Source organism: Orcinus orca, chromosome 2 (genome assembly GCF_937001465.1).
Source record: "Orcinus orca chromosome 2, mOrcOrc1.1, whole genome shotgun sequence".
Taxonomy (NCBI): Eukaryota; Metazoa; Chordata; class Mammalia; order Artiodactyla; family Delphinidae; genus Orcinus; species Orcinus orca.
Window position 1 is genome coordinate 19,130,530 of NC_064560.1, and position 12,872 is coordinate 19,143,401.

General features: G+C 35.2%; 1 protein-coding gene, 1 long non-coding RNA gene and 1 pseudogene across 2 annotated transcripts in view; 2 read left to right on the forward strand and 1 right to left on the reverse strand.

Annotated features, from left to right (window-relative positions):
* Positions 1-12,872, forward strand: part of LOC125963545 (uncharacterized) — a 213,476-nt gene that overhangs the window by 179,378 nt on the left and 21,226 nt on the right. The window lies entirely within an intron of this gene.
* The window catches only part of YME1L1 (YME1 like 1 ATPase), a 30,479-nt gene that overhangs the window by 9,940 nt on the left and 7,667 nt on the right, over positions 1-12,872 (forward strand). Inside the window, exons 4-11 of the mRNA XM_004275868.4 lie at positions 77-175; positions 4,341-4,450; positions 5,801-5,951; positions 6,359-6,442; positions 7,601-7,683; positions 9,802-9,892; positions 10,826-10,978; positions 12,440-12,572. Coding sequence (XP_004275916.1) covers positions 77-175; positions 4,341-4,450; positions 5,801-5,951; positions 6,359-6,442; positions 7,601-7,683; positions 9,802-9,892; positions 10,826-10,978; positions 12,440-12,572 — 904 coding nt within the window. The remainder of the gene's footprint in view (positions 1-76; positions 176-4,340; positions 4,451-5,800; positions 5,952-6,358; positions 6,443-7,600; positions 7,684-9,801; positions 9,893-10,825; positions 10,979-12,439; positions 12,573-12,872) is intronic.
* LOC101273880 (synaptophysin-like protein 1) lies at positions 11,213-12,135 on the reverse strand (annotated as a pseudogene).

A 12,872-nucleotide genomic window follows, 5' to 3' on the forward strand; every position in this document is an offset into this window, starting at 1 on the left:
GGTAAAATTATTTGTTGTATTTCATGACTTTTTTGTTTGACCGTTAGAAAATTTACTTTTTACAATTTCCCTCCAGGTTGCTTAGATATATTTAGTACTTTACGTTCCTCTTGCTTGTACAGACAACATTCAAGAACTCTTAAAAGAATTTGTTCAGATCTTCAGTACTGGCCAGGTATGAAGCAACAGTTGTACTTATTTTGAAAAAAATAATAGATTTATTTAATCTATTCAGATTTGTCTTTTTTAATGATATTAATGATTAGAAACATTCATTTGTAGCTCACAGTAGAACTTGGAGAATATTTGGAATCAACTAGTTTGGGTATATCTGTGTAATTTTTAACCTGGGAAATATAACTAAATTTTGAATGTGAGTGACAAGTGCCACAGTAAAGGAAACTCTAGGGAGCTCACGTATACCTGCTCCAAAACAATTAAGCACATTTGTTTACTTCTCTCATTTTCAAAATCCCATTGCAATGACAAAAAAAGATAAAAATAAGAAAAAAGTCAGGGCAGCAGCAGAGGGGTTTTGTAAATGGACCAGAAATTTGATGACTTTCTGGAACTTGTAAAGTAGACGAAACCCCATTGATATCAAAATCCAATATGTATTCATTCATATTTATTTAATATCAGGCACTACTGATAGGTGTTAGGCAAGAGTGATAGTTATGTAACTGAAAAAGACATATGTTACCAACCCTCATGACACTTATAGTAGAGTGACATGAAAGAGGTGTGTAATGCTAATTCCAGTAGAACTTAGGAAAAATCCCGAAGTTCTAAGTTAATAATAGTGAGCTCTGGGGTAGCTGATTTAGTGAAACAGTTGAAAGATTGCGAAAAGTGGGCCAGTCACAGAACAGATCTGGCTTGCAACTTTTAGACAAAAGAACACATCTCTAATAAGGTATCCGTGTGTGTATGTTGAAAGGGGACTCCTGGTTTGAGGGTTGATGCCAAAGAGAGAAACAAGATAGTAACCCAGGTTACTTTGGACTTGAATCATACACTAAAGGTACCTGCTCATTTACCATAAGTCCATGTTTTGTAGTCTAAATATATTTACCACTTTGATAGTTTTGAGGACTCCTGTCTGCAGTCAGTACTGATCATTGTGTTCTTCTTTACAAATACAAATGGTTTGCAAGAATCTCCATGTTTGAGGAAAATTTATAGCATGAAGGAGAGGCACCAGGTTGGGCAAAGAAATCTCTTTTGTAGTTCTTTGAAGAAATGGTTAATGTAGAAGACAGAAGAATACTTAAGAAGGGATGATACACTCAGTTTTAAATATTCAAGGAAGAAAAAAACTGAGCATGTATTAGGATATAAAATATATCTTAATAACTTTTTAAAAAGTTAAAACTCAAAGGTCAGATTCTCTGATCATATGATAAAACTGAAGTCAAATAATAGAAAAGATACCTAAAAAAAATTCCTAAATATGTGGAAATGTTTAAAGATACTTTTCTAAGTGTCTTGTGGCTGAAGGGAATTGAAAACAAATTACAGACAATTATTCCTGAACCACAATGAAAATCTGCATATCTAAATCTTTGGGTTGAGGACAAACTGAAGCTGAAAGCGTTGTATGAATTTTAGGAAATAAGGAAGATGGGAAATAAATTGATTAAATATTTATTTTTAGAATTTCTTTAAAAGAACGTGAGAAATTAATATGGATAAGACACATTAAATTAAATGAATATAATGGCAAGAAATGGTTTTACTTAATTTAATCAAGAATCAATTTAATTTGAAAAGAAAATAGAACAAACAGTCTGATTAAGAAATGATGAGAAAATAGTGTTAGAAGTGAAAAGTGGGAACTGTCACAGATAATGAAGATTTTTAAATTGTAATGTATATAATTTTATATTGTAAATAAAAATATGTTGAGACATAATTATTTGAGTTATAAATTACTAGCAAAATTGACCCAGGAAGAGATAAGACAATAACTATAGAATTTGAAAGATAATATCTTTCAAATATAATCTCTTTGCCCCAGAGGCACTAGGCTCAGATGGTTTTATGGCTGTATTCTGTTTTCCAAGGTCAGGAGTCTTCCTGTTATTTAAAACTTTTTTAATAAAGAAAAAGATAGACTAGGCTTCCCTGTTTATTCCATGAGATGACTGATACTAAAATATTAGTACAAAAAGAATACAATAGATTAATTTCACTTAATCTAGATATAGAAATCCTAAGTAAAGTCTAAAAAAGCACATATAGAAATATCCTAAAAATTATGATTAAGGAATACAAGAATGATTTAACATTAGGAAGTATGTTAATTTATCATGTTAATTGATTAGACAAGAAAAGGATTATTATTTGTGTATGATAAAAAGGCATGTGATATATATGCTAACTATTATGCTTCCTAAAAACTTGTAGAATAGATACTTTTAAAATTTCTGAAGTGTATCTGTTAGGTTCTCATTAATATGAGAAACAGGATGTCTAGTATCCTGTTTTTGTTCAGTAATTTGGAGATCCTGAAATATCTGATTAAAAAGAAAAAGGAAGTTTTATATAAGTTAAAGGGGGCAAAATTATAATCAGGTGATACAATTGTTTACCAGAAAATTCAATAAAATCAACTGAAAGGCTGCCCTGGTGCCATAGAAGATAAATGCATAAAAATCAATCGCTTTTTTTTTTTTTTATCCTAGCAGTAGGTTTTATTTACAGTTCGTTCAAAATCCATGAAATCTTGTATCCTGACAAGAAATATGCAACATGATACATATATACACACAAAGATGTATATATGTATGCATATGAAACCTGACTGAAAGAAATAAAAGAAGAGCTGAGTAAAATAAAGTGAGAGAGTACTGTAGTCCTTTTCAGAAGAACGTAGTGTTCTAACATTATCAATTTGCACCCAGATTTTCAATGCAACTCCAATCAAAACTCGAAACATTGGTTAGGAAAATAAAGAGTTGATTTTAAATTTGGGCATTAAAAGGGAATCAGATTATTTTCTTACACCTTAAAAAGTTCCAAAGAATTGAAAACAAGTAGAAGTATTAGATGAAGTCAGTAAACTGCCTTTAAAATCTTAGTGTGAGGATGAGACTCTTTAATCAAAGCACAGTGAACAAACCACTAAAGATTAAAAGACATGGCTTCATTAACCTTACAAATTACTGTATCACTTAATTAAAAGACAAAGACATTAAAATAAATGTTTCAAATATACATGACTAAAAGTATATCTTAAAGTATATCCATATTCTGCAAATGAAAATGGAAAAATATGAAAGGTCATGAGTGCTCAGTTCACTAAAGAAATAAAAATAATCAATAAAAATAAAAAATGTGGGCTTCCCTGGTGGCGCAGTGGTTGAGAGTCCGCCTGCCAATGCAGGGGACACGGGTTCGTGCCCCAGTCCGGGAAGATCCCACATGCCGCGAAGCGGCTGGGCCCGTGAGCCATGGCCGCTGAGCCTGCGCGTCTGGCGCCTGTGTTCCGCAATGGGAGAGGCCACAACAGTGAGAGGCCCGCGTACTGCAAAAAAAAAAAAAAAAATTAAAAATGTTTTCAAAAATTTTCCTCACTTCTAATCTGAAATGCAAATTGAAACAAAATGTTACTTTCTGCCCATCAGATTTTATACAAATTAAAAAGATTTTTATTTATATTCAGTGCTGCAAAGGATATGGAGGAAAGGACACTCATATTCATTCGTGGGTGTATAAATTCTTGACAACATCCTTTTGGAGGACAGTTTCTTAGTGTTAAACAGTTCAAGTCTCACAGTGTCACTTTTAGGAATGTAGTCTGTGTGTGATGAAGGATAACAGGTACAAGATTTTTAATAAAACTGCAGCATTATTTTTAGCAATAAAAACTAGGAAACAGCTAATGCCCATAGTAGGGAAGAAGATGAGTAAATTGCCATACCCTGATACATGGGAAAACTGTAAACAGCCATTAAACTGAATGCACTGCCTCATCTGTTCTGGAAAATGTCCATGATAAATTGTTAAGGGAAAGAAGACAATTGCAAAAGTTATGTACTATTTTTATAGAAAGAGCATGTTTTAATACATAAAAGTATAGTCATGGAATTGTTCAATTGGTTACTTCTAGAACACTTCAGCACACTTGTAATTAAAGTAATTAAAACGGATTGAATCTATAAATCAACTTTACTTTTTCTTGGTAATTTTAAAATGTAAAAACATAAACAAAGAACTGTGTTAAAAAAATGAGATAATAACTAGGATGTACGGGAATAGTGTCAGAGTTTTGATTCTTACGCATTTTCCTTATAAAAATCTAAAATGAGAAGTAAATATGATACTGTTTGATTCAGTTTTCATACAGTCTCGGGGTTTTAAAACTTTAAAATCAAGGACACGACGTCTACAGTCCACTTCTGAAAGATTAGCAGAAACACAACATACAGCACCATCATTCGTGAAGGTAATTAGACCTTTTATGCTGTTGTTTGAAAAAGCAGTAATTTTCAAGTCATTAAAAAGAACGTTCAATATCTGATTTCTATTGCTGACTAATAGATTTTCTTCCATCTTTCCACTTAGAATAAAGGATTAATATCCTGTGTAATCAATATAGCTAGAACTCTCCTGGGTGCCAAGCTTATCTTTCCATTAGCCTGTTAGACATCTTCCTCTGTTTTTTTTTTTCCCCTGTCAATCTACACCTGCTTATGTATTCTTGGATAAGTAGCATCCACCCAAGCTAGAAACCTTCTGGACAGCTATGATCTGTCCATCTTCTCTCACCTCCCACATCCATTAATCACTAAAATCCTGTTGATTCAGCCTCTTAAGTATTTATTTCTTAAATCTGTCTTCATCCCCAGTTCCACTGCATAGATAGACCATAGTTATTTCTTGCCTAGATTCCTCTCATAAACACTCATTTAGTCTCCTTGCCTTTAGTTTTGCTACCTTTAGCCCAGCGTCCAGACTGCCATCCACCAGACTGTCTGAAATGTATCAGTGTAATGGTTGTATTCCTCTGCTTTATTGTCAGACTTCTGCCGTGTATACATACGGCATTTCATCATTTGGCATTCTGCCTACCATTTTTGTGTTCTTATCTTTCAGTGTGCCCCCTCCTCTCCTCCTACCCTCCTCCTCTCCTGGTTTTTTAAAGTCCTGTCAAACAAGATTGTTTATAGCTCTTGAGCACTAAAGGCTGCTGTTTCATGGCTCTGTCAAATTATTCATGCTCTGTGTCTCTGTGGTTCAGCTGTGCCATTCTCTGTAAGGCCTTTACTGACTTCTTAGGTAGCAGTTGTTTTACCACCATACCTAGTACCTCTAACATAGTATCAAAATGACTTCAAAAACTTAGTTGTTTGTGTATCTCTGCCCAATAGACTGAAAACATTCAGATGATTGGTTATTTATCTTTACATCTTCAGAACTTATACAGGACCAAGTATATGCAAGGTGCTCAGTAAACATTTAATAAATGAATGAGGTTTTTCCTCCAGCAGAAATAAAGGAATGTGACCTATTCTAAGCCATTAGAACCCTAAGTCAACATGTGACCTGTTAAATGTTTTCAGTGTAGTTAGTGGTCTTATGTAGAGAGTTTCTCTATATTAATTGATGCAAGTATAGGGTCCAGTGTTAGTTTCCTAGCCATTGATTATTTATTGTTGAGTCTTAATTCTTCACATTGACAATAAAAATTTTTAATTCTAGAATTTTAATGAATTTTTTTGTGAGTGGTTGTTATATTTTGGGGGAGTATTATCTGTATAATCAGCTGATACTGATGTATTGTTTGCATATTTAGGGGTTTCTTTTGCGGGACAGAGGATCAGACATTGAGAGTTTGGACAAACTCATGAAAACCAAAAACATACCTGAAGCTCACCAAGATGCATTTAAAACTGGTTTTGCAGAGGGTTTTCTGAAAGCTCAAGCACTGACACAAAAAACCAATGGTGAGTTGATTTGACAGCATCCATATTTAGGGAAGAATATCTGAAAGAAAGTTATAGTCCTGCCTTTAAGTGATTATAATAACTTTTCTAACAATTTCCCAACATTTTATTGGTTATATTTCGTTATATTTGTATCTTAAGCTGTGGTGTAGAAGTGGGAATATCTGCTGGCACTTTTCACTTTCTGAAGTGAGAAGCCAAAGTCAGCGATAGAAGCATGAGTGGCTTCATGAAGTTTTTGGTAACAGGTGCTGAAAGGCAATCATGGAGATTATGCAAAACATGCCAGGCTCCAATATTGCATGTGGTGAAATGTGATTACCGTCAGTAACCTAATATTTGCATTTCATTGATATGTCATTTCTCATTGATATAATTTGATTTAAGGCTTTTTCTTTTTTCTCCAGATTCTCTAAGAAGAACTCGCCTGATTGTCTTTATTCTGCTGGTAGTTGGCATTTATGGACTCTTAAAAAACCCATTTTTATCTGGTAGAGGCCCTTTATATTTATCTGACTTTTTTCTTTGTCTTTTATATACTCATTTCTTTTTCATAGTTGGTCTATCTAAGGCTTAGAGATAAGAAAACATTAATGTTTATAGTTCCAGGGTCTAGGTATTTCATTTCTAAGTCAAGACTTCTCAGATTGGGTCACTTTAAGATTGTTTTTTGCATTGAAATTAAAGTTCCAAGGATTATGTTAGAGTTGTTTTTTGCATTGAAATTAAAGTTCCAAGGATTATGTTAGAGTGGAAATGTTAGATCTACTTCTGGTAGTGGTTAGTTCCCCAGATTTTTAGAAAATGATACCTATCCAATAATAAAATTTTAAAAACATGTAGAAGAATTTTATAATAGCAATACAAAGTGTAATAGTCATCTGTTTCAAAGACAATAATAAATTGAATTTTGTAAAAAGTAACTTATATGGAAAATTACTTTAAATAGAGTCCCAGATTTTCTCAGTTTGCAAGTCTAAAATGAAGTAATAATGTCAGGTTTAAGCGGTTCCAATTGCTTTTTCAACTATCATTCAGTTTTTACCCCGTGTTTTCTCCTTTCTTTATGATGGATTACCTTGAGAGAAAAAAACTGATTTACAATTAAGAACATTGATTGACCTGTATAAGGAATCATTCCCAGAACTTGCATGTAGCCCCAGTTATTTTAAAATTTGTTAGTGACATCAAACCTGAAATGAGGTTTTAACATCTAGGAATAGCCTTTTTATATCTAGATCTGCCTTCTCTTGTCTCCTTTTTTTCAAAAAAAAACCAATATAGGGATGATAGGTGATATCAGCAGGGTGGTAGAGGGGTGGGATGAGCTCTGATGATTATTCCTTTGTGTTTCTTAATTATGTACAATGGAGTTTGAGAACCATTGGTTTAAATTTTTATTATTCGATATAAGAAGAGGAAAATTCTTAGTTTTAATTGGAAAGGCAAAGGTGTCATTTTATTATGAATCATTTATTCCTTGAATACCATCTCAAAATCCAGAAGACCTAATATCTACTCCTCACACTGATTAAATATATGTGAACTTAGCTATTTAATTTTTCTGGGCTTTCTTGCATCTGAAAAATAAGGTAGTTAGAATTTTATGAATCTATCAAATATGTAAACATTTGTTTATGTCCCTTTAGTCCGCTTCCGGACAACAACAGGGCTTGATTCTGCCGTAGATCCTGTGCAGATGAAAAATGTTACCTTTGAACATGTTAAAGGAGTAAGTTAAAAAGTTTACCTTGATCTCCTCAAACATTATCTTAATTGTATTTTATTATTCTAAAGGTTGAAATAATAGAAAATATATATGTTGGTCTCTGCCCCATGTTCCTGGCACAGACGTCCTAAAACCCTTGTCATTTCCAAAGTGCTAAGAGCACCAGGAGCATCTTTTGTTTTACTGTTTGGTCTTTGACCCCGGTTCCTGACACAGGGCTTCTGAGTCCCTTAGAATTTCCTGGGTGATAGCAGTGTCCTTTGTTCTTTTTTTTTTTCCGCCTTGGCCACACTGCACGCAACTTGCCGGATCTTATTTTCCCAACCAGGGATTGAACCCGGGCCCATGGCAGTGAAAACTTGGAGTCCTAACCACTGGACCACCAGGGAATTCCTGCAGTGTCTTTTGTTCAAATGAGGTGGCTCTGGTGGGTGCCTGGATGGGGGCCAGTCACCAGAAGGACCCAGCCATGATTAGGGTCTTAGAACTTTCACCTCCACTCTGTTCTCCAGAGAGGGGAGAGGGGCTGGAAAGGGAGTTAATAATTGATCATGTCTATGTGAGGAAACTCCCATAAAAATCCCAACAGATCCGGGTTCAGGGAGCTTTCAGTTGGCGAACACATGGAGGTGTGAGGACAGTAGCGTTTTCAGAGAGGACGTGGAGGGGCCTGTGCCTCTTCCTATGTCCCTTGCCCTACCTGTCTCTTCCTTCTGGCTGTTCTGAGTTATATCCTTTCATAATAAACCAGTAGTCTAGCACCTAAACTGGTTTCCTGGGTTCTCTGAGCTGCTCTAGCAAATTAATCAAACACAAGGAGGGGTTGTGGGAACCTCCAATTTATAGCCAATTGGTAGAAGCACAGAGACAACCTAGATTTGGGATTGGCATCTGAGGTGTGTGTGTGTGGTGCTAAGTCTTGTGGGACTTTGGCCCAAAGATGTGTTTCACATTCACCTCTTCCCAGGTACTTTCTTTTTAACACTGCCCAATGTACTTGAGCTTTCTCACTGAGAGTTATTTAAAGTTGTGTAATGTGAGGTTGCAGGTTGGCTGCAAATATGTTATAACGGCAGTGTAATTTAAAATAAATAAATATGTGAAAGTACACATGCAGAGGCATTTTAAATTTACATTGGTAGCCAACATTTTTAAATTGAAGTTTCACCCACAAAAAGAGTTCCGTATTGTTTGTTCATTTGTTTTTTGAACACTGAAGCCTGGAGTGCTAGGCCTGTATTCTCTGGCAGAGCCATGTTGTGGTTGTCTTTAAAGGGACTGTTGCTTTCCAGTTCAGCACATTGCCACCACTACTGTTTTACATCTGGCCTTCTGCACTCATTGATTGATACCGTTTTGCCACTAGGAATTTGCATTTGTGACTTCTGGTTATATGCTGACTAGGAAAATGGCTCACCATTTCTGATAGGCATCTTAATCTTACATCAGAGTTTTAAAGTTGAACTCGTTTTCTGATTGCCATTTTTGTTGGCCAGATTGGGCTTTATTTTTGCTAGGGATCTCAATTCTGCAATATTTTATATTTTGGAGATTAAATCTCTTAAATTTTTTTTACCACAGCCATTTATAAAACAATATTAGTATACTATAGCTTAATTTTTGTCACTGTCCTTTGGCATTTGTCAGGAACTAAATCGTTTATAATCTAGTAGTAGTTCCTTGTAATGAAAATGATCTGATAACTAATCACAAATTAATGTTATAACTTAAACACAGACTCCCTTATCATTAATATATAGTAAGTCCACATAATTTGCCATTGACGCTTATAACCAGGTCCAAAACAGTTTTGGATTTGAAACTTACTAGGTGACTCTTTATATTAAATGCCACTGACACATTTAACGAGAATTTTGAATATAACAGTTCTTTTTAACCAAAGGAAGCAGTTAAAAAGGGTTTTTGTTGGGATATATAAGGAGACTTCATATAACTGGCATTGAGGGTCGGGAGAAAACTCTGAGTATTTCTAAAGGGGCCTTTTTGTATACTTTCACTGAAACAAAAAGCCAAGTTAATTTAATCTGCAGTTAAATTTATGATATTCAAAGAGGGTATCTTGGTAATATAATAATTACTTGGTAAATTGTATCACTTTAGGTGGAGGAAGCTAAACAAGAATTACAAGAAGTTGTTGAATTCTTAAAAAATCCACAAAAATTTACTGTTCTTGGAGGTAAACTTCCGAAAGGTAAGATATCTTCCCTTTCACATAACTTGACAAAATACTGTAATATGTCACTAATTTAACTGTTATCAAATTTGATCAAAGTTTAATTCTTAATTGCTATTTTACAAATAAGTGCTCATTCTGAACATACTGTTCTGTAATCTTTTTTTTTGGTAATTTAAAATTTTGTTATAATTTGAAACTTTAAATTACAACAATAAATAGTACAAAGAACTCCCTCCAGGGCTTCCCTGGTGGCGCAGTGGTTGAGGGTCCGCCTGCCGATGCAGGGGACATGGGTTCGTGCCCCAGTCCGGGAGGATCCCACATGCTGCTCCGGCTGGGCCCGTGAGCCATGGCCGCTGAGCCTGCGTGTCTGGAGCCTGTGCTCCGCGGCAGGAGAGGCCATGGCAGTGAGAGGCCCGCATACTGCAAAAAAAAAAAAAAAAACTCCCTCCATACTTTTAACTCATGAGACTCAAAATTTTTTTAACATTTTGTTCTATTTGCTCATTCCTTTCTTTACATAACGTGTAATTTTTAAACCATTTGCAAGTGAATTATAGATGTCATGCTCCTTTGCCCCTAAATACCTCATTGTGTATTTCCTAAGGATTACGGATATTCTCTTTACACCATTTCAGTACAGTTATTAAAATCAGGAAATTTAACATAGCTCCAAAACTATTAATCTAATTCAAAGTCATATTCAAATTTCAGCATTTGTCCCAATATGTACAGTATTTAAATGATACAGGAGAATTAGTTAAGGAGCAGATCCTGAACTGAATCATTAGTAGAGACAAATACGTTTTGGCTATGTTTCAAAATATTGGTCATTGATGTGCCTTCAACTGCAAAGCTATATAAATTAATAATTATTTGTTATAAGTTCATGTCAGGCTTTGTTTCTGATTTTTAATTTGAACCATTCTTGTTTATTTTTTCTTTTAGGAATTCTTTTAGTTGGACCGCCAGGGACAGGAAAGACACTTCTTGCCCGAGCTGTGGCCGGAGAAGCTGATGTTCCTTTTTATTATGCTTCTGGATCAGAATTTGATGAGATGTTTGTGGGTGTGGGAGCCAGCCGTATAAGAAATCTTTTTAGTAGGTTTTAACGTATCTTTCATACAGTACTAATTTCTCTTAACTTTAGAGGAAGAGGGTTTCTTACCCTTTCTTTGCTACCTGTTTCTGATTGATATAGTTGGCTGAAATTGTAGGGTTCTGGTTTCGGATAACTTAGTGTGTGAGCTAAAATAGAACGGTACTTTTTTCCCCCAATTAGTCGGAAGAGCTAGTGGAAGTGCTAGATTGCTGGGTGAGGCTGGGGGCCTCACCAATTTATTGAAAAAGCTGTTACTTTTATTAGAAACAAAAAATGCTTCTCAAGATGTTGGCAACAAGTCATAGTATAGACATCTGTTTCAAACAGTGTACTTCTCCCTTCAATTATAAATTATATTCCAGTTGGAGGAGGAATACCTCCTTAGCTATGGGAAGTAGAAGTATTTGAGGGACTGTGTAAGCTGGTCTCCTTGTACACAAACCATGCATTTCCTCCCCAAAGTATCATATTCAGAAACCAAAGATCACAGATACATTTAGGGATCCCATAGTAGTCACAGAGCCAAAATGACATATCACTCCTTGTTGATTACAAGGCAGAAGAAGTTCCTGGACAATATTGTGACCAGTAGCTGTTTTAATATCTGTAAGAGCTTTAGCCCAGGCTGAAGTGCTCACCAACCCCAAAAAAGTGGCAACAAGAGTAACAACCAAGTCAACCATGGGAAGTTTTCGACTATCACGATACACGTTCGTGTAACCAACATAGAGCAGCGATGCAGTACAGGAAGACAAAGACTGCAAAAGTAACATAGAATTGTGCAGAAGAAGAGTAATCTCCAATAAGGACATGATTTTTCCAATCTACATCACACATATTTACACCTTGATGTGCCTGAAATGATGCTTCATTCAACCTGAATTGATAACCCAAAGTAGCTGTGATCGTTTTATTGTCAGAAACTTTAGGATGACAAGCCACTTGAATTTCTGTTTTGCCCTTAAAACCTCCACAGGTGGCAAAAGCAAAGATAGAAGCAATCCACTCGAGGACCTTGATGAAGCCGAGCAGCTTCTTGAGCGGGTTGAGGTTGAGCTGGAAGGAGGACATCCTCTGAGGGAAGGAGGGAAAGAGAGTCAGGACGGTGGGGCGGAGGAGGAGGGGGACCGAAGAGACAGAGCTGCCTGGCCGTGAGAAAGGGCAAGCGGGGCGGGCCTATCAATTCTTTAGTATGTATTTAAAAAGTATTTGCCTCAAATCTGATTGTATATGGTTTGTACAACTAGGAAGAATGAATACTCAATGGTATAATTTTTTTTTTCTTCTGAGGCTACTGTTCTTAAATCAGTTTAAGAAGGACCTCCTTTTATGTATTTTCTCCCTACTGAATGTCTTTTTTTGGCTTTTTAACTGTCTTACAAGTTGTTAAATATTTATGCAATTTTATTTTAAAAGCATTGATTTTATTAAACTTATTTGAATCTTTTCTGTTTTCTTAGGGGAAGCAAAAGCAAATGCCCCGTGTGTTATATTTATTGATGAATTAGATTCTGTTGGTGGGAAGCGAATTGAATCTCCAATGCATCCATATTCACGGCAGACCATAAATCAACTTCTTGCTGAAATGGATGGGTAATTGAATCTTCCTGTCTTTAGAATTTGGTGATATATTTGGTAGCATACCAGAGATAGGAAAAATTTTGTTTATAGGCAACAGAGTAGTCCCTCGTGCAAGAAGTAAAGACAAGCTATTTTGACTATTGTATTGTTTTTAATAATGGGATCATTGATAATTGTTATATCAACTTTTCTTAAATTAAAAAATAGATTTTTCATTTACTGTAGCATGACAGGAAAGCAGTGATTCCAGCTGAAAGTAGTAGTCTCTTTGGAGATGTAAAGAGAGAATACCCTTATCCCTGCACTGTTTGT